Genomic DNA, 22,446 nt, shown 5'->3' on the forward strand with positions numbered 1-22,446 from the left:
GACACTGCATATAATTTCTGGAACAATAAATACTCCATTATATTGGCTACCAGTTCTGAGCCATATACAACAGCCACAACTACGATGCCAAGAAAAACTGATTGGCAAATATAACAAAATTGCCAGGACCCACTGTTTCCTATACACTCTGATATTGACAGCTTTACATCCCAGAGGCTTAATTCAAGACACCTGCCTATTATAATGGCACAACAACATGTCACTGAGGGCTATGATGCAACAATAGCATGGCAATCAGAATGGACTGCTAAAGCCCTGGTAATCTGGCAGACTATCTTTAAACTAAACAGCCCTCCATGGGTTCGACCTACCTTGCAAAATATGGGCCTCCCTAAATAGGGTTCGCACCAACCATGGTAGGTGCAGAGCTTCCTTATTTACTTGGGGAATAAGACCAAGCTCAACATGTGAGTTTGGTGACCAAACTATACAACATATCACATTTGACTGTCCTCACAGAACCAGTATCTGACTTTATAACAGTTTCCACTGATACTATTGACTGGTTGCCAAACTTAGACATTCAATTTTAATTTCTGCTTATTTGTATATTTTTATATGACTACAGTGTCACTTCACACTATTGTATTCTTTTATGCATTTTGTTGTCTTGCATGTGTTTTTTTTTTTGTGTGTGGTAGCATATACATGTATTCTTCTTAGCCAAATGCTAAATAAATAAATAAATATATTCAATAATTTGTTGTATAATGAAACCTGTGGAGCAATCATGACTAAACAAACACGTGTTTGTTTAGCAATCATGACTAAACAAACACATGTAACCACAGTAATAAGATTTTTAATAAGTAAATATTTCGTCCTAAGTATCATACGACATCTTCAGTACAGTTAATTCAATAATACTAGGAATTACATACAGTTGGGGGGGGGGGGGGCATGCTTATAATGGAATCCCTCTATGCATGCAGTAGCATGTTGCAGAATTAAATTAAAATATATCCAAAAGAAAAGAGAAAAAAAAATGATACATTAAAATGAGATAACATATAAATTATTTTACACAATTTAGGATGACAATTTCCCAGACTTTAGGGATGATGTTGAACTCTGAATGGTTTTGTTACTTCGTTTCAGCAAATCATTCAGATTTCAACAAGCACAACTCAGCAAACTGAAATTTTAATAGCAGAAAGTACTTGCATTTAGTCAAAATCAAATAATATTGTGTCAAAGGTGTGAAATTATAAGATAATGAAATATAACACTTAGAAAGTATCAGTTTATAAAATTGTACAGTTAGGGGTTTAGATTTTTTTAATGAATTATAAATCAAAATTTAGTATTATACAGTGCAGCTGAAATTAACTTGAACATTCCACTGAACTAAATGTAAGAGTGGGTCCAAAGGTTTGGTACGTGTTAGTGTAAGCACCTGAGGCTGCGATTACTACAAACAGGTGTGCGTAATAACAGTTCCATGATTCTTGCCACAGAAAAAGTGCTGTCATCATTGGAGATCGAGACTAGCATAGCACCGCACAGGAGTTTCAGGAGGAGATAGGGGGGTGCTATGTGATGAATAATATAAGCGATTGCAGGAGGAGGAAGAAGGCTTTTTTTCCCGGGATTCAAGGTCGTAAGGAGGTCCAAATGAGGTAGCGGTTTCCAGGCAGAACAGCGGGCAAGGATATGTGGCAGTGGGAAGTTTGAATCGGGCAGTCTATGAAACTAAGGACGGAGTTCCAGCGCGACGCAGCTAACGCTTTCATTACAAGCGGGTGCTATGTCATAGATGTTCCCGTAAAGTCCTCAGATCATAAAGGTAGCCATTGAGCGGAGAGAGGATAGCCACTTAGCAGGAACTTATCGCCATGCATAATCCAAACTAGAAATCGAACCTAAGGTACTTCCACAACAGTATTTGCCAGCAGACCCATTCCGTAATCGAGTGAAGGTAATTTAAACGCTTGTTACTTATGTTTTGGGAGCCTGTGTGTGTATGAAGAAATTTAGATGCAAGAAGCATGAAATGTCAGAACAATGTTAACTAGTGAACTTTTAAGTGATTGTTCCAAGAAGATTGTTTAAAAGAGTTTAACAGAATTGTAGAGAGGAATTATGAGCCATAAATTAATGATAACTTAACTTAGTGTCCCCAGATTTATAGAGGGAATTGTTATGAGTGAATTGTGTTAATAAAGATTAAATTTGGAAATTTACTAGATATAAAATTTTGCATGCATAGGCAGCCCTTGAAAGAAACAAGTTTCCTAACTTAGCTTTTATGTATAATTGTAATCTTAGTAAGAGTGAACTTATATAACTGTACAGTGTATTTAAAGCTGTACAATGAACATGTATTTTTACCCCAAACTGAGTCTTGCCTGACTTAGAGCGTCAACTCACCACTCTAAAATTACGAACTTGTTGCCGGAGGGTAATGTTAAGTTGAGAGAGTTTGCCACGACTGGCTGAAGGAGTTAGCAGGTAGTTATATATTTGGGTTATTGGAATTGTCTCCCTGAATAGTGCATTTTATTATTATAGGGCATAGACTGGCACAGTCATTAATAAATATAAATGTGTTTATGCCTAAAAAGGAGATAGGACCAAAAATCCAGGCCAGTACTTAGAACAACTGAATAGTACATTCGATAGATATGAATTAAGTGAATTTGCATAAATAACAACACAACAATGGTAAGAACGTCATTACAATTCAAATAAGGTCTGTGACATAGGGCTTCAGCACTTCCTTTATATAAATGTTCATGTTTATATGAAGATCTATGTAGAAGTTTGGTTTTTTCCCAATGAATCCTATGGTTTGGGTTTTCAATTCCCTGTTGTGCGAGGCCAGATTTCTGCAGTTTCATGAGATGGATATGGTCTTGATGTTCCGAATGCGTTTGTTAATGAATCTACCTGTCGGACTATAGTAGGACAATTTACAGGCGCATGGGACCTCGTATACACCTGGTAGCATTAGAGGTAAGAGTTCTTTAGGAGAAGGTAACCAATTATGGATTTCGTTGATTGGTTTGTAGGTAGCAGCCAATTAATATTTCTTCATAATTTTTGAAAGACGTTCAGAGATGCCTTTGACATACAGCATGGGAATCCTATGGGTTTGTTCTTGTCTAAATTGATGTGAGGGGAAGAGACTGATGAATTTTGCATTGTTTTTGGATTATATCCATTTTGTATGGCTGTATTTTTGATTATTTCCAATTCTTGGTTTAAAGAACCTTTGGAAGAGCAGAATCTGTGTGCTCTCATTACTAATGACCTGATGATGCCAAATTTTGAGATGGATAGCAAGCAGAAGAATTGTGAATATAGCATTCTGAAAAAGTTGGCTTATGATAGACAGAAGTGGAGATGGAACCATCTTCTTTCTTTGGATTTGTACATCCAGGAGAAGATACCCTGTGGAGATTCTTTTTTGAGCGTGAATTTGATGCGCAGATGAAGAAGGTTGATTTTATCTAGGAACAATTGTAGTTCTTGTTCAGAATGACCCCAGAGAGCAAAGACATCATGAATGTATCATAGCCAGATTTTTGGTTTAGGATTAAAAGTGAAAATTTTTTCTTCGAGGTGTTCTAAAAAGAGGTTGGCTAAATTTGGTCATAAAAGAGACCCCATTGCTGTTCCTTCCTCTTGCTTGTAAATTTTTTCTTTCCAGGTGAAGTATCCAGATGTAATAAAAAATTTGAATAATTCGACAATGTCAGATGGGAAATTCTGAGTTAGCAAGTCTATTATTTCCTAATGGGGCATGTTAGAGAAGAGGGAGACAATGTTGAAGCTGATTAGTATGTCAGTTTCCAACAGTTGAATGTCTTTTATTTTTGCATGAAACTCTGTGGAATTTTTAACTGATGATGCTGAGTGGCCTATGAGAGGCATACATCGGCCATCTGTCCAATATTGAAGCCAATAGACTGTGTTTCAAAATTGCAAAAATAATATATGAAGCCAAACCTTTGTACTTGAATATCCCTCCATCAGAATTGAAAGCTCTCGTCTCCAAACGTAATTATCACCAGAGCCGACAAAGAAAATACCACTGTTGTCCAAGATACCAATACTTATGACCAAAAAACGAATTTACTACTCCGAGATTGTAATACATATGCCCAACTTGATTATGCTGAAATTGACATACTAATCAGTTTCAACATTGTCTTCCCTCTTCACTAACACACCCCATAAAGAAATGATAGACTTGCTAACTCAGAAATCCCCATCTGACATTGTCAAATTATTCAAATTTGTTATGACATCTGGATACTTCACCTGGAAAGAGAAAATTTACAAGCAAGAGGAAGGAACAGCAATGAGGTCTCCTTTATCACTAAACTTAGCCAACCTCTTTCTAGAATGCCTGGAAGAAAAAATTTTCACATTTAATCCTAAACCAAAAATCTGGCTATGATATGTTGTTGATGTCTTTAATGTCTGGGATCATTTTGAACAAGAACTACAATTATTCCTAGATAAAATCAGCCTTCTTCATCTGTACATCAAATTCAAGCTTGAAAAGGAATCCCCACAGGGTTGAGATTATTTTCCTTTTTCCTGGATGGTGATACCCATCTCCTTCCTGGATGTACAAATCCAAAAAAAAGATGGTTCCATCTCCACCTCTGTCTATAAGCTGACTTTTTCAGGCCTCTACATTCACAATTTTTCTGCTCACCATCTCAAAATTTGGCATCATCAAGTCATTAGTAACAAGAGCACACAGATTCTGCTCCTCCAAAGGTTCTTTAAACCAAGAATTGGAAATAATCAAAAATACAGCCATACAAATGGATACAATGCAAAAAATCAGTCACTTCCCCTCACATCAACCTAGACAAGAACAAACCCATAGGATTCCCATGCTGTATGTCAAAGGCATCTCCGAATGTCTTTCAAAAATTGTGAAGAAATATAAATTGGCTGCTACCTACAAACCAATCAATGAAATCCATTGATTGGTTTGAAGATACCCATCTCCAATGGTTTGGAGATGGGTATCTACAAAGAACTCTTTGTTTCTTTAGGATTTCTTTGAATCTACAAAGAAATCCTAAAGAACTCTCATCTCTAATGTTACAGGTGTTTACGAGGTTCCATGCTCCTGTCAATTGTCCTACTACAGACAGACAGGTAGATCCATTAACAAATGCATTTTGGAACATCAAGACCATATCTGTCTCATCAAACTGCAGAAATCTGGCCTCACACAACATTGAATTGAAAACCCAAACCATAGGATCCGCTGGAAAAAAACCAAATTTCTACACAGATCTTCATATTAAATATGAACATTTATATAAAGAAAGTGCTGAAGTGAAGCCCTACATCACAGACCTTATTTGAATTGTAATGACGTTCTTACCATCCCTAAAGTCTGGGAAATTGTCATCCTGAATTGTGTAAAATAATTTATATGTTATCTCAATTTAATGTAACTTTTTCTTTTTTCCAGATATATTTTAATTTAATTCTACAACACGCTACTGCACGCATAGAGGGATTCCTTTGTAAGCATGCGCCCTAACTGTATGTAATTCCTAGTATTGTTTGAATTAACTGTACTGAAGATGTATGATACTTAGGACAAAATATTTACTTATTAAAAATCTTATTACTGTGGTTACATGTGTATGTTTAGTCATTCAATAATTTGAATGATTTGAATTAATTTATTTTAATTAATTAACTATATTAATTAAACACAATATCCTTTTTGGTTGCTTGATAAAAAGAAAGTACAGTTTACTTAACTGTTAGCACATGACTAACAGTCAAATAAACTTAACTGTTAGTCATGGATATAAAATTATTATATCCATAAAAAAGTTTATTGTAAAAATACACAATTTGTAAAGAATTAAATTGTTTCTTTTTTTCTTTTTGGATTTTTTCATGCATTTACTGTAGCAAGCCAATTCATCATTAATGCATTTGAAGCATAGAAAACTTTTTTTCTCTTTTGATTCTGAATCCAAGTTTAACATGTGTTCAATTTCTTTGACAATGACATTTTCTTTTTATAGATAACTTGAACAGAGCTTTCATTGTGAGGATAAGAGGAGACAGTCCAGTGTACTCTGCAGATAACTTTATAAATAATTATAAATTTCCTGATATGTGTAAAGATTTATGTTTTGTTTTTCAATAACAGAAAAATTGTACAAATGTGAAAATTAAGCATTCTGAGAAGTGATTTCTAATTGGGAATAAACAAAACTTAATTTAGAACGAATGGTGAACTTTTAAAAACTTGGACATATATGATTAACTTATAAAATAATTGTTTCATGAGATCCGTTATCTTGAATCAATTTTGCTAATAACAAAAATACATTTCAGCTAAGTGTAATTAGACAAAAGATTCAGAGTCTTTACCATGCTGAAACAACTATGCATTTGATAGCATAAAGTTAGGGTGTAAATAATTACAACTATTTTCTAAAAATGCCATCTCAATGGACTTTTTTTTCTTTTTCTAATAAATAAATATTACTATAATATATGATGTATAAATATACATCATATATTATAATGTGAAGTTTCTCTTATTTTGTCCTGCTATTAATAACCAACTATAATTATAGGATAAAAAGACTAGAAATATAAAAATATATCGCTATTTAAAACTGGAACTACACTACATACTAGGAATTATTCATTTCTTGCTGTCAGTAGCAATGACCCTTTGGCACACTTATGAACATGAGTTAATCCGGTTAAGTATTATCATGCGATTAATGGTGTACACTTCTTATCTATATTACTTCAACTCTATCATATGCTTTACATCTATATTTTGGTTAGCATGTAAATACATCATAGCCAGGTTACCAAAGATCTTGTTTTGGTAACCTGATTACATTTTATAATTTATCTTTATAAATAATTTTGTCTACCAGAGGACGAGATTATATTCATAAATCTTATGAGGTGGTGGCAAAAATAACATAAGTTTTTATTATAATTTATGCTTGGGGAATTTGTAATTAAACATAATATTTTAATATAGTTTGTTAGTTATTCTTTATGCAGTGTTTGAATGATAGTGGCAGCCACAATTCAATTTGCCAATGGATTTTCGAGTCCTTTGTGATTTAGAAATTAGTATAGTGGACAAACTGGCAGCGTTACATCAGAAACTGGTGAATACCAACGGACAGATGAGCGATGTGATCAAGAGTGAGGAAAACAATCAGTATGTGAATGAGAATCTAAAAAAAAAAAAAAGGGAATGTAATAAATTTGAAAGATGGTGTTGATTGAAAAGATGTTGAGAAGCATGAAAGAAGAGATTAGGAGATTGAAAACAAGAAATGCAAAGTGAATCAGAGCAGAAGTGAGAGAGAGAGAGAGAGAGAGAGTTATGGGAATAATAGAAGGGGGAGAGAACAGGAGAACAAGTGGAAGAGAGGGAAAGAGATAACGGCAAGACTGTGCAGGAATCAGGGATGAAGAGATGACAGGACAGCAGGTAAGTGGGAAAACAAGGAAAGTGTCAGAAGAGAGAGAGCAATACAGGTGAGCAAGGAAGAAACAGAGTGATAAGAGGTGTGATGTAATGGGGACTCGATCTGTGATGTGCAAGATAGAATGCCAGAGGAGTGTCTGCCTGAAGGAATAATAGCTAGCATTACTATGGCAATTAAGTGAGGTGAAAGGAGGGATGAGATGTTTGGTGGGCATGAATTGAGTGAGAATGAGATCTGAGGTTCATGCCTGAGGTTGTATGAAAGAAGACAGAGTGAGGGAAGATAGTGAATGTGTTGCCCAGGTGTGATAATGTAGAGCTATGGAGAAGAGCATCAATAACACAGGCCTGCAAAATTCGAGTCATGAAAAGTTGTCTGGAAACTATTAACTGTTTCTGATTTATTTTTGATCGCTGATTTAAAATATCTATTCCATTTTTCTCTATCACATAAGGATTTTTCACAAAATGGATCTGAATACAGTGGTACCTTGGATTGCGAGTAACTTGGTCTGTGAGTGCTTTGCAAGATGAGCAAAACTTTTTAATAAATTTTAACTTGATAAACGAGCGACGTCTTGCAATACAAGTACTGCATTACCTATACGCTTTGTATGCTGAGCGTCACGTGATCACAAGCCACTCGGGATTGTGGATAAACGTCTCGCATGCATGGTCTCAGTCGGCATACCTCATTCGTATAGTCAACATTCGTGCTAGCGTTGTGACCACGTGTGTGTGCGTTAAAGCATTTTTTTATTTTGTGTCCACATGTAGTGACTGTTCTTTATTAACTGTACTACGATAATGGCCTCAATGAAGAAAAGGGTTGAAAGAAGTGGCATCCATAGTGTTGTGAGGCACGGATAGGCTCTGAGTTCAGACGCAAAGGCAGCTGTGCCGTTCGTTGCCGAGTTTCAAAAGCTCATGGTTTCCGAGTGTTACCTGCCGTAGCAAGTTTTAACTGCAATGAGACAGATAGCAGTGATTCTGTTAGTGATAATGAAAGTCGTCCTACCCAATACAATTGTATTTACTGTAATATGTAATTGTAATGTAATTAATAAATTCGATTACTTCATGTATTTTGTATTAATCATTTTTATATGAATATTTTTGAGTTTTGGAACAAATCATCTGAGTTTCTATTATTTCTTATGGGGGAAATTCGTTTTGATATGGCTGATTGTATACCTAGGGTCCGAATAGTAAAACAAGTAGGGGTTAAATGGATGAATAACACCATTAAGCTTGAGCTGCAAAAAAAGAAACAACTGTGGAGGGAATTTAAAGAAAGGGGTGACCTGCAGGCACACAAACGGTATAAAGTGCAGGCCAGAAGGGTAACGATTGTGGTAAAAAAAGCAAAAGCAGATTATGAAAGGAAACAAGCTATGCAAGCAAAAGAGAATCCCAAACAGTTCTTTTAATATGCTGCAAGCAAAAAAAAAACTGTACATGGCAAAATGATTTTAATTAATGACAATGGTAAGGAGGTCACTGAATCAGTCGATATAGTGGAATTACTGGGCGCGCACTTTGCAAAAGTATATCATCCAGGTGGTGACATTAAAAAAATGAAGGAACCATTAGTTTATACGGGAATTGTGATGAATGAAGTGGAGGTGAATAGTCTATTACAGAACCTTAATGTGAATACATCTGTGGGATTGGATGGTATACCGGCACGGGTCTTGCGTGAAGTGGCTAAGGAATTATCAGTGCCCTTGACCATGTTGTTTAATCTGAGTCTCGGGTCTGGTTTAGTCCCAAAGGTGTGGAAAGAGGCGAAAATAGTTTCACTGCATAAAGGAGGATCGAAGACTATGGTTGCAAATTACCAACCGATCAGCATATCAGGAGTCGTTGTCAAAGTCTTGGAGAAACTAGTCAAGGGAAAAATACAGGAATGGATTGATGAAAATGAGATACTGTACAGGGGACAGCATGGCTTTGTGAAGGGTGGATCATGCCTCAGTAACTTGCTCAAGTTTTATAACAAGGTGATGGCTGAACTGGATAAGGAAAATGGGTTTACAGTGATACTGCTGGACCTGGCTAAGGCATTTGACAGGATACCACACAGAATTCTAATCCGTAAACTACAACATATGGGAATGGATATAGGGTTGGTGAGATGGATAGGTGGGTGGTTGATGGAGAGATATCAAAGAGTAGTTTATTCAGGAGTAGAATCCAAAAGACAGCCTGTGACTAGTGGTGTGCCGCAGGGTTCTGTTCTTGGACCACTGCTGTTTAATCTGTTCATTAACGATATAGAGAAGGATCTAAGTGGAACAGTTCATTTGTTCGCTGATAATGCAAAATTGGGTAGGACAATAGTGAATGCAGAGGATGTCAAAATCTTGCAGGATGACTTGGATAGATTGGAGTTCTGGGCTAAGTAGAATGGATGTCAATTTAATGTGACAAAATGTAAGGTTATGCATTTTGGGGTGAAAAGATTAGCAGCAGTATACCACATTGGTGGAACTGTACTCCAGGAGATTGATGAGGCCAGGGACTTGGGAGTGTTGGTGGATAGGGAGATGAAGTTTAGGGGGCACATTGCAAAAGTAGCTAAATCAGCTCATCAACTCACTTGGTTGTTGAAAAATACCTTGACAAGCAGAGATAAACAAGCTATTGTACCTCTGTACCAAGCCTTGATAAGACCTCATCTTGACTACTGTGCTCAGATTTGGTCACCTTGGTTCCTTCTTGATGGGGAGGAGGTGGAGAGGATCCAGAGGCGAGTGACTAAGATGATAGCAGGTCTATGGAATGAACCATGTGAGAACAGGTTGAAGATTTGTGGGTTGCAGAAACTAGTTGATAGGCAGAAAAGGGGAGATATGATTGAGACATTCAAATTGCTAAAGGGATTCTATAGGATTAATTCAGATATTTTTGAGATCAGGACTGGTGGTGGGAGAACTAGGGGACACCTATGGAAGCTGGGCAAGAGTGTGGTTAGCAGGGGTGTTAGAGCTGGATTCTTTACTCCAGCTCTAACATATAAAATAAAATTCTTTATTTTAATATAATAAATAATATAATAATATACATATATAATAAAATTCTTTACTTTTGAGTGGTAAATGAGTGGAATAAGCTGCCAGAGTCTGTTGTGGGTGCCATGACAGTGAGTGAGTTCAAGGCAAGGTATGATAGATACTGTGAGAATGTCATATAGTTGTGTGGACATGATGTTTAGGGCCTCCCTCGATGAGTCTAAGGACTCTCTGGAGTCGCCCGAAATAATAATAATAATAATAATATACGAGTGCTTTGGATTACGAGCACGTTTCCGGAACAAATTATGCTCGCAAACCAAGGTACCACTGTATTACAGTAAAATAGCTTTAAAACACATTATATAAAGTAAAATAACAGTATTTAAAATTTTCCTTAAACATTTTTGGAATGAAAGTATTGGAAAAAATTTTTTTACTTAATATTTTGTTGTGGTGACTTTTTCTTTTTCCTTCAAAGCTTCTTTTTGAACTTTTTTTATGAAATTCTTTTTCCGGGTCGTCCCTGTGCAACATCCAGTAATAGTCTGCCATCATTTTGACATTCCACCTGCTGATATTTTCTTTCCTTCTCCTTGATGTCTTGGTGGAATTGCTCTCCTTGTTCTTCACTGACAGTTCCCAGATTCTCAGGAAAGGAGTCTAAATTACAGTTAAAAAAGTGCACTTTTAAGCTCATGGAGCATCCCAAATCCCTGAATTCCTGTAGCATGTGTTCCACAATCATATTATAGTGGGGGTCCTTGTGATTTCCTAAAAATTTGGTCACCACCTCTTTCAAAGCTTTCCATGCCTCTTTTTCAAGTTGCCATTTTTTCTTCAAACAGTTGATCCTTCATAAGTTTTCTGATGTCCAAACTGATAAAAATACCTTCTTTCAATTTTGCTGAAGATAATCCCAGAAACTTTGCACAGATGTATTTAAAACACTCTCCTTCCTTCAACAAAGTCTTGACAAATTGCTTCATCAATCCCAGCTTTATGTGAAGCAAGGTAGAAGGATTTTATCCCGAGAAATCAAAGTTTCGTGTAACATATTTCTACTGCCAGTGACTCTTTCTGGACATTCCTTCTTGATCCAATGTTGCTCTTGATCTTGGCTGTCCCACTTGCACAAAAAAAGCATGGGTCTTTGGTGTATCCTCTTTGTTAGGTGAATTTTTACAACCTCTCGAAGCCATTACAAACACCACTTAAAACACAGTTAAACGAATTTTAACGAATGACATGAACACTATTACACAACACTATGTAAAACATTAAAAAAACTGCAAACACATTAAATTAAATCTTCATACTAACTTAGAAAATATGCCACCTTTCAGAAATATGATAACCTTAGTAGTCAACAACTAAAGTTCAACTAAAGAATCACACAAGAAAATATGTCTGTGATGACAGTAAAGTCATCCGTTATCTCGCAAATCAGATTCAAAGTAGCCACCTCCACTTTTATCTACATTCCTCCCTCCCTCTCCTATCTTAAGAATGAGAAGTTTCATGAAAATTTCTTTATTTACCATAAAAAGGCACTTCAAAAAAGCACTTACACAACTAATTAGTTGTAAATAAAGGAGAATGAAAACAATACCAATGTGTTGAATTTAAATTCAAATACTACTAATAAAAACAATAAAATTAGAAATTGGGTAAAATTGGTGGGCGATGGAATTTTTTTACTATTTTTTCTGAACTCAGCACCTAAAAAATCTATAAGAATCAATTATTACTTCTCAGACAACTTTTCCATCACAGGCCTGTAATGAATAGTATGATAGCCAGAATCTCTCGAAAGAGAGAGGCTTGGATTATGTGGATCTTGGAGAGCATTTGAGAACAGAAAGGAACTGTATATGCAAAGGATGGCTTGCACTGGAATGAGGAAGGGCATAGGCATCTGGAGAGAATGTTGTTCTTCAAACAAATCAGTGGGTCGATACAGGGCAATCAGAATTATCAGGTGGATGGTAGCAAGGGTGGCCTCTTTTGGGAATAGACAGAATACATTGTGTAATGCTGAATCCAGTGGAGACTGGAGGGGATAATGATAGGTATAGAAACAGTGACAGTGCCTTGATGATTCTTTATACAAATACCAGGAGTATCTGAAATAAAGGAGATGAATTGGTGGTGCTGATAGACTCAGCTTGTCTAAAAATTATTGCCATGATGATATACTGGCAGAAATAGAAGTATTATTATTATCATTCGCGGCACCTCCAAGGAGTCCAAAGGCTCATCACGGGAGGACACCTACTGTACAACTCGCTGTCTTTACCACTACACCAAACTTCTACTACCAATCATCTACATCAACTGTAGCTGTATACAAGACAGTGTTCAAGCCAGTTTTAACTTATGGATCTGAGAGCTGGGTCAGAAGTAGAACACTTGACCAAAGACTAGAGACTGCAGATATGAGAGTCCTGAGAAAGATTAGAGGTGTGAACAGATGGCATCAATGGCAATATCATATTAAAAATGAGGATATTAGGAAAGAACTTGACATTGTCAGCATCCAGGAATGCGTTAGCAGAGCTAATCTTAAGTGGTATGGTCACTTAAATAGAATGGGCAAGGAAAGATTAGCAAAACAAGTGTTCTCTGCCAGGTTGGCAGGAAAAACGATCAAGAGGAAGACCAAGATACAGGTGGATTGATACTGTACAAAGTGCCTTAGACGATAGAAACATAAGATCCTGACAAGTAACAGACTGATGTGGAGGAAAATTGTAGATAGGAAGTTAGTAATGATGTAAATTTTTCATGTAGTAGTATCATATCCTGTACACCCCCCCCTTGAGGGTACATGGCAGGATTTGATGATGATGATGAGAAGAGATATAAGGAAAAAGGTTAAGGGCAGATGCATGAAGAATATAAGATTCAGGCCAGGAGAGTAACTAGTATAGTAAGTATTGATTGCATTTTGTAATAAAGTGACAAGTGTGGTTCATGATGGAAAGGCATATTCTGCCTTTTTTCGATTTTACAAAATCATATTATTTAGTGAACTGGATTGAGGATTGACTGTGCGACAGGTATCAGAGAGAGGTTATGTATGAGAGAGTGGTATCAAGAAAGAAGATTACAAGTGTGATTCTACAGGACTCAATACTGGGACCTACGTTGTTTAAACTTTATATCAATGATATTGTAAATGGATTGCAGTGGGATATTCAGTTTTTTGCAGATGACGTGAAGCTGAGAAGTGTTATTAGTAATAGTGCAAATGTGGTAACCCTTCAAGAAGATTTGAATAAAATGGACCAATAGGCAAATGAATGGAGATATCAGTTTAATTCAGCTAAACAAAGTCCTGAAGTTTGAAATACATCGATGGAAGGCTACATACTCTTTTGGAGGAACTGTACTGGAGGAAGTGGAGGAGACAAGGGATCTTGAAGTGATGATTGACAGAGACCTGAAATTCAGAGAATATATTTCAAAGGTGGTGAAGATAATCCAGAGAATTGCTGCAATACTGAGAAGGACACTGACCAGCAGAAATAAAAGAGTTCTCCTTCCATTGTATAAAGCCCTGATCAGACTATACCTGGGCCATTATGCTCAAATTTGGTCCTCAGGATCTGAAGGGAATAAATTAACCTTGGAAAGAGTCTAGAGGCAGATAAAAAGATGATATCAGGACTGTGCAATATTGGTTATGAGGACTGATTGAGGGAATGTTGATTGCAAAGTTTGGTAGATAAAAGGAGAGGTGATATGATTGAAACATTTTAACTGTTGAGCGGTAGTTACAGGTTGACAGTGGGAGTTCTTTCTTTTGGTAGAACAGAGGGAAGGCATGAGGACAAGGTTCCATCCCTGGAAATTGTGAAAGGAAGTTGTGAGCAAGAGGGTGAGGAGTTGTTTCTTTGCATTTTTTTCCATAGTTGAACTGTGGAATGCATTGCTTTATACAGTAGTGAGAGCATGAATGCTGAATGAGTTTGAGGAGGATTGTGACAGACTGCATTTTATAGGATGGGTTCACTACGAAGAGTGTTGCGACTTCATGGAGATCTTGAATAATAACAACACAATAATAATAATATTATTATTATCATGACAAGCATATTGGAAGATACAGGAGATGCAGTAATTTTTCTAGAGGTGTTCGACAGAATACCACATCATGAACTATTGTTTGCAATATTCTATCCTGAAAATTTGGCATATGAAATGCAGATTGATTTATATAATGAATATACAATATTCACAGTATATTGGAACAGTAAAGGCAGGGAGAATGATAACAAATGAATAATATCTGTAATAACCTTCATTACTGAAAGAAGAATATACATTTTACCTTTGAATATTGTAACCAACGAATAATGTTATATATACATACCAAACACTACTCATAGACATGTGCATTTCCAGGACAGAATGACAACAATAAACTAGACAATATGTAATGACAACAGTGTATGGCTTTTCAGTTCATATTAGCTTACCCTGCGACTATGAAACAAATTAAAGTCTTTAATTGTAATATCTTTTATCAGTTCTGGCTCTCCAACAGTCAATACTGGAATCTGCCCATCATATCTCCTAATAAATAAATAAATTTATATATAACTTTTAATACATCATAGCTTTATGTGAAATGTCAGTTTTTGAAATATTAACTTATTATTAACAGATCACAAGGAATTTATAACTATATCCCATGTTCCTCCTAATTTCAACTTATATAAAAACAACAAATCATAAAAAAGTCAAGTAAACAGAATTGATTACAAATGAATAAAGGCAACCCTCTTCAAAGCATTCCAGATTCACTTCACAAATATATGTGGTCTTAGCTTCAACCTCATGATGCTCATCATTTCCATTTCTACTCTGCAAAACTATACATACTTTTCCTAAAAGTCAACTCTGAGCTTCTTCACTTCAATTTTCTAAACTGCAATTCGATTATTTTCATCTCAAAGGTGGTATCAGTGTACATGTTCACTAAGATATACAATGTCAGAGAGTTAAAAACTTACAATCTCCTCTGCTAGCAAACATTCACTTTTTTTTTTTTTATTTCCATTCTTTAAACGTTAATTTTGTTCAGCCCAACTTTCCTAATAGTCATATCTTCCTTCAAGATTTTAATGCTCACAATTCCAACTGGTTTTCCTTTTCCAACTGTAAAGATCAAACCTATCAAGAATACCAGATAATCCTAATCAGTGTCCACCACTCTAAATCTTTCTCACTAGTGACCCTTCTAAGTATACTGTGGATGATGGTTTTCATTTGGGCAATTTAAACCATTATCTAATGTTGATTTCTTTTCCCATAGAGTAACTCTCATAGTAATTTCCAGCATGTATCCAAATAATCAGCATTATAAAAATTCCAAGTGGGATGATTTTTGCAACTTCTACTTTGTAGAAGTCACAAAATAATTTTTTTGGTTTATTCTCTTGGCTGAATTGTTGTTTTCAGTCTTCTGATTCAAAGATCTGTGCTGAATGCATCACCAATTCAATCCTTATTAATATGGAAACATCTCTTCTCCACTCCACTTTAAACTCTCATCCATTGTTGATGACTCAATTCTCCAAGAAGAGTTACAAAACTACTCAAGAGAAGAACTGTGCATACTGTAACTGACTTTCATCAAAATCTCTCTGCCTCTCTCTCTCTCTCTCCAAATATTAACCTTATGCATGAAAGGTCACAAAACAACAGAGGTGCGAGTGAGAAAGAAGAATTTGAAGTTTTCAAATTCTTCTTTCATTCCAACAGATTGGAATGAAAGAAGAATTTGAAAATTTGGTTCAATAGGTTTGGAGTTGAATTGTGTATGGATGCTGATGGTTGCTTGTGTTCTTATATGATTAGAGAAAAGCAAAGGAATTTGAAAGGAAAGGAAGCAAAGGAAGCTAATTTGGTGGGGAAATGATTTACCAGAAAAACATTCGAGAGATTTAGCCAGATATTTTGAAAGGTTATATGTTGGAGAATGTATCGTAGAAGGAATTGATTTTCCAACATATAACCTTTCAAAATATCTGGCTAAATCTCTCAAAGGTTTTTCCAGTAAAAAGATATTATTATTAAAGAAGATGAAATAATGGCTAGTTTTGATATAGTTTCTTTATTTACCAATGTTCCTATAGATGAAGTTCTTGTACTATTCAAAGATAAATTATCTAAAAAGTTCATGGCTTTACTTACTCATTGCATCAAATCAGAATACTTTAAGTTTCAGGACACCATCTATAAACAAAATTTGGGCTTGCAAAGGGTAATCTGTTGTCACCTTTACTTGCGAACATCTATTTAGAAGATCTGGAAGTTAAAGACATCTCTTCTTATCCTTTAAAATCAAGAATTTGGAAAAGATATATTGATGACATTTCCCTGATTTGGAGCCATGGCCATGAATCTCTCCTGAACTTCCAAACAGAGAAATCGATCGAGTTAAGCATTCAAAAACATAAGAGAGATGTCAGTTACAGCAGAACACAAGCCAGTGCTCTGTGTAGTCATGTTCTGTTCTTGGCCGATTCTAATGAAGAAAAAAACCTTAGCCATACAGTCCTATGGGACAAATCTGATAACATTTTCCATTGCAGGATGAATTAGAAAGAAAGATAATAGAATTAAACGAAATCACTCTCAACCTCCCCCTACATCTTGACAACAACCCGAGTTACAACCTTTCAGACTGTCATTGTGTTACGATCAAATACTGGCATTCACGAGATGCTATACGCATGCATATGCCCAACAATCGACAACTCTGAACGAGAAAACAGTTTTGAATGCGCATGCTTCAAAGTTTCTATGTTGAATATATATACACTAACTTTCCGTGTTGTTTACAGTTATTTCCTCTATGTTTTACTGGTTATTTCTTTTGTAATGTGCACCTGAAGAAGGCTGATACAAGCTGAAACTATTTGTGCTATTAAACTTTGTTTTCATTTTTCTCAGTTTCTAGTCATTCAATATTTAAAAGAAAAAAAAAAAAAAATATATATATATATATATATATATATGAGGGTGGTCTGAAAAGTTTTCAGCCTTGACCATAGATGGCAACACTATTAGCAAGATTTTTTTTTTCTTTTTCTAAGTTGGTACATCTGTCATAAGCATCCATGTGAAATTGCAAGTCATTCTATCAAGTAGTTTGTTTTATACAGCTGTTCTGAAGCAAAAGTGTTGTCTGTATTCCTTGAAATGGACAAAATTGAGTATCATGCAGTTATAAAATTCTTTATAAAAGGTTTAATGCCAAAAAGAAATTCATTCGAAGTTCATAAACATTTATGGGCACTCTTCTTCAAAAAGTGTAACAAGACCAGAAATTATTGATCAAGCGCACGATATGGTATTGGATGACCGGCAAGTCAAAGTATGTGAAATTGCTGAGACTATAGGAATTTCAAAAGAAAGTGTAGGATATATTTTGCATGAATAATTGCAAATGAAAAAGCTTTGTGCAAGATGGATGTCCTGCTTGCTCACAGCAGATCAAAATCGCACTCACATGAAAATCTCAGAACACTGCTTGGAGCATTTTAACAACAATAAAACTGATTTTGTCCATCAATTTATTACTATGGATGAGACTCGGATTCACCATTACACACCAGAATCCAAACAACAGTCAAAACAGTGGACAGAAGCTGGTTGTTCAGCACCAAAGAAGACAAAGTCGGTTCCACCTGCAGGAAAAGTCATGGCATTGGTATTTTGGGATGGTCAAGACATTTTGTTTATTAATTATCTTGAAAAGGGTAAAACAATAACTGGGGAATATTATTCCGATCTTTTAACCAGACTAGATGAAAAAATTCGTGAAGAAAAGATCCAGTTCGCAGAAGAAAAAAAAAATCTTTCATCAGGACAATACACCTGCCCACAAAGGTATTTTGGCAATAGGAAAATTAAGGGATCTGCACTATGAATTGTCGGAACATCCACCTTATTCTGCAGATTTGGCTCCCTCTGACTTCTGTCTCTTCCCAAAACTAAAATTCTTCCTCACTGGTCAGTGCTTTTCTTTGAATCAAGAGGTGATTGAAGCTGTAGATGGGTATTTGGCAGATCTTACTGAGAACAACTACAGGAACAGGTCTCCCTTAAGACTAATACATTTATTCCAGCGATGCTGGAGCATCACTGGAATAAATGTATTAGTCTTAAGGGAGATTATGTCAAAAAATGAAAATAATTTTGAAATTATAAATCCGTGTTTTCCTTGTTAGGCCGAGAACTTTTCATATGAACTTTGTATACACACACACACACACACACACTAAACTGTATGTTCTATATATGTTGCAAAAGTGGGTAAAATGGCTACAAGGCTTAGGGGAAGAGATAGGATGTTACAGGAATATATATTTTATTAATGGATTTTATAATACTCATGCTAGAAAATTTTCAATACATGACTGGATTGAACAGAAAAAAAGGGTCATCCCTGGAAATTCTGTGCAGTTAATATTAACATGAAAACTATATTTTTTTGCATGGAGAGTAGGGAATAAGAGGACTGTGTTTTATGCAACTCTCACTTATGAAAGGTTTATTTGTATACCTATAATGCATTAGTACCATGAGTGGGGTAAGGATTTTTGCTATTTTTATTAATTTTATATAATTTTTTGGTATTTTTACATGGTTCAAGGAAACCCTGCTCTAGTAATTTTAGGCTTTCAATAAGCAGGCACTGGTCTCACACTGGGCAATGAAATTCACCTCCCACCTAGAGACAATTACAAATATCCATGCGCAAGGCATGATTTGAATCTGTAGTCTATTGGTTGGAGAGTGGATACATTAACCACCCGGTCAACCAAGACAATTGCTCAATCAACAAATGCAACACAGAATTGCTGAGATTCACTTCGTTTCGATTGCTTTGCAGTCATGGTGCAGCAGCTTGCAGTGCATCACAGTAACAGCACATGCAATGGCAAGTGCTCTGACAATGATATTTAGACTCCATTGAAATGCCTATGTAATAATAATACTAAAAATAATAATACAATCTAGTAAACCTACAGATCACACAAAAGAATGGAATCCCTTCTCTCCTAAAGAGCTACAGTTTCTAGATTTACCTGGTTTCTACCAGTGCACAGTGGCTGTAATTAGTTCTATATGGCCAAGCCATCAGAATCTCTAACATGAGGACTGGCAGACTGTGTCTTGGATACCTACCAGATTAACTGCTGAAAAAAGGGCCACCCCACTTCACAAAAACAAAAGATTTTTTTCTTTAATCTACCCCTGCCTTAAAAATTTTTCTAACATCAGAAAGTGGATACATAAAGTTGCCTTAAATGTAGAAAATATTCATGCTACCAAGAGCACTCAATGAAGGCCACTAAGTGGTTCAAGCATTGCTTTGTTTCTTCATTTTAGTCTCAACCATTTAGTTGAGACTAAAATGAAGAAACCTACAGATTTATCTTCATATATGCACACACTAGTTTACAAGCACATATGTATCTTCATATATGTATTATTATTATTATTATTATTATTCAGGCCTCCATGCAGTCAAAAGATTCATCGTGGGAGGTCCTTCCTAAGAAACACAAGGTCTATCAAGACTCATCGAGCGGAGGTCCCCCCCCCTAAGAAACACAAAGTCTATCATACTACTCCTTGAACTCACTGACCGTTCTCGCTCTCACCACTTCACCAGGCAATGCATTCCATGGCTCAACCACCCTCCATGCAAAGAAACCACTCTTCACCCTCTTGCTCACAGTTTCCTTTCATAACTTCCAGGGAAGGCCTCTTTTCATCACTCCTTCCCGCTGTTCAACCAAGTGAAAGAACTCCCCGGTGTCAACCCTGTAACCACCTCTCAACAGTTTAAAAGTCTCAATCATATCACCTCTCCTTCTATCCACCAAACTCTGCAGTCCACATTCCCTCAGTCAATCCTCATAACTATCATTGTACAGTCCTGAAACCATCTTTGTCATCCTTCTCTGTACCCTTCCCACAGTTAATTTATCCCCTTCAAATCGTGGGGACTAAATCTGAGAACAATAGTCCAAGTGTGGTCTGATGAGGGTTTTATACGACGGAATGATAACTGCTTTATCTCTGCAGGTCAGTGTCCTTCTCATTATCGCAGCAATCCTCTGTGTTACCTTCACCACCTTTGCAATATGTTCCCTAAATTTCAGGTTTCTATCAATCATCAATCCCAGATCTCTGGTCGCCCCTACTTCCTCCAGTATAACTTCTCCCATAAAGTATGCAGTGTCCCATCGATGTTTCCCAAACCTCAAGACCTTACATTTTGCTGCATTAAACTGACACCCCCATTCATTTGCCCATCTATCTAGCTTATTCAAATCCTCTTGCAGGGCTGCCGCATCTGCACTATTACTAATAATCCTTCCCAGCTTTGCATCATCTGCAAACAACTGAACATCCCCCTGCAATCCACTGACAATGTCATTGATATAAAGGTTAAACAATATAGGTCCCAGCACTGAGCCCTGTGGGACCCCACTTGTAACCCTCTGCTTCCTTGAAACTGCCCCCACCATACACAACTCTCTGATACCTATTGGACAGCCAATCCTGAATCCAGTTGACCAATCTGACATCCAGACCCATGTGCTGCAACTTAAATATCAGCTTATCATGTGGCACCCTGTCAAATGCCTTCACTAAATCTAAGAAAATTGCAGTATATGCCTTTCCCTCATCTAATGCTCTTGTAACTTTATTTTAAAAGGCTAGCATATTGCTAAAACAAGAATGCCCTTTCAGAAATCCATGTTGACTCTCACAGACAACATTATTCTCATCTGCCCAATGCTGTATATGGTCCTTCACTACTTTCTCCAAGATCTTACTAACTACTGATGACAAACAAACTGGTCTATAATTAGACACTTCCAGTCTGCTACCACCCTTATGCGATGGCACTATCTTACCTTGCTTCCATTCCATGGGCACCTTTCCAGTAGCTAGACTTTCATTGAAAAGCCAGGTCAAAGGCACTGTCAGTTCGCTGGCACATTCTCTCAAAACTCGTGGTGAAATACCATCCAATCCCACAGCTTTACTGACATCCAGAGTACTCAGTATTTGAAACACACTCTCCTCCTGTACCTCTAAACCTGCCCTATCCCTCTGCATTAAAACTGACTCCTCCAGGATGAAATACTCCATAAAGTGGTCATTGAACAATTATACTATGTCCGCTTTATCAGTCACTCTATTCCCATATTTATCCCACAATATCATTCTTCCACAATCATTTCTCCTCTTACTGGCCTAATCTAAAAAATTCCCTAGGATTTTCTTTGGATCTTAGAGCTAATCTCCTCTCATATTCCAGTTTCGACTTCCTTACTAGTCACTCTTCTGGCCTGTGTCTTATACTCTTAATGCATCTTCTCTTCTCCTGTCTCCTTATATCTCTTCCACAGCCTCTTTTTCGCATGCAATTCCTGTTTAATATTGTTTGTCATCCACTTTACTCCAAATTGTGTGCTCTTGTTCACTCGTGGTATACAACTTACCATTGCTGCTAACAAACATTCTTTCATAATTTCCCATGCACTAATGATATCCTGGCGTTCCAATTCCTCTCTCCATGAAACTTCCCCAAGGTGACGTCTTAGACTATTATAATCACCTGCCTTATAATTCCACATACGTTCCCGTCTCTTTGAGACTCCTGCATGTCTATTCATTTTCCAAGTTAAAACCATATGGTCACTCTCTCCAAATGGGGGAGAGATGTCATCTCAGTTATTATCAACTCTTCTGATGCTATAACCAAATCCCAAACTCTTGAACCTGTTGTTCCCTCTATTACATGTTGCTTAAGACATTTGTCCCTCAAGAATTCTAGAAATTCCATTCCCTTATTGCTACATACATCTTCCTCTCCCCAGTTTATACTACTGTAGTTAAAATCTCTCA

At 36.4% G+C, this 22,446-nt stretch overlaps 1 protein-coding gene across 1 annotated transcript in view; it reads right to left on the reverse strand.

The window, feature by feature from the left end:
- The window catches only part of LOC150101661 (cytochrome P450 3A5-like), a 219,556-nt gene that overhangs the window by 168,953 nt on the left and 28,157 nt on the right, over window positions 1–22,446 (reverse strand). The window contains exon 4 of the mRNA XM_090400698.1: window positions 14,982–15,078. Coding sequence (XP_090256824.1) covers window positions 14,982–15,078 — 97 coding nt within the window. The remainder of the gene's footprint in view (window positions 1–14,981; window positions 15,079–22,446) is intronic.

This window comes from Typopeltis vanoorti, chromosome 11 (genome assembly GCF_054136105.1).
Source record: "Typopeltis vanoorti isolate ZY-2024b chromosome 11, IOZ_Tvanoo_1.0, whole genome shotgun sequence".
In the NCBI taxonomy this organism is placed as follows: Eukaryota; Metazoa; Arthropoda; class Arachnida; order Uropygi; family Thelyphonidae; genus Typopeltis; species Typopeltis vanoorti.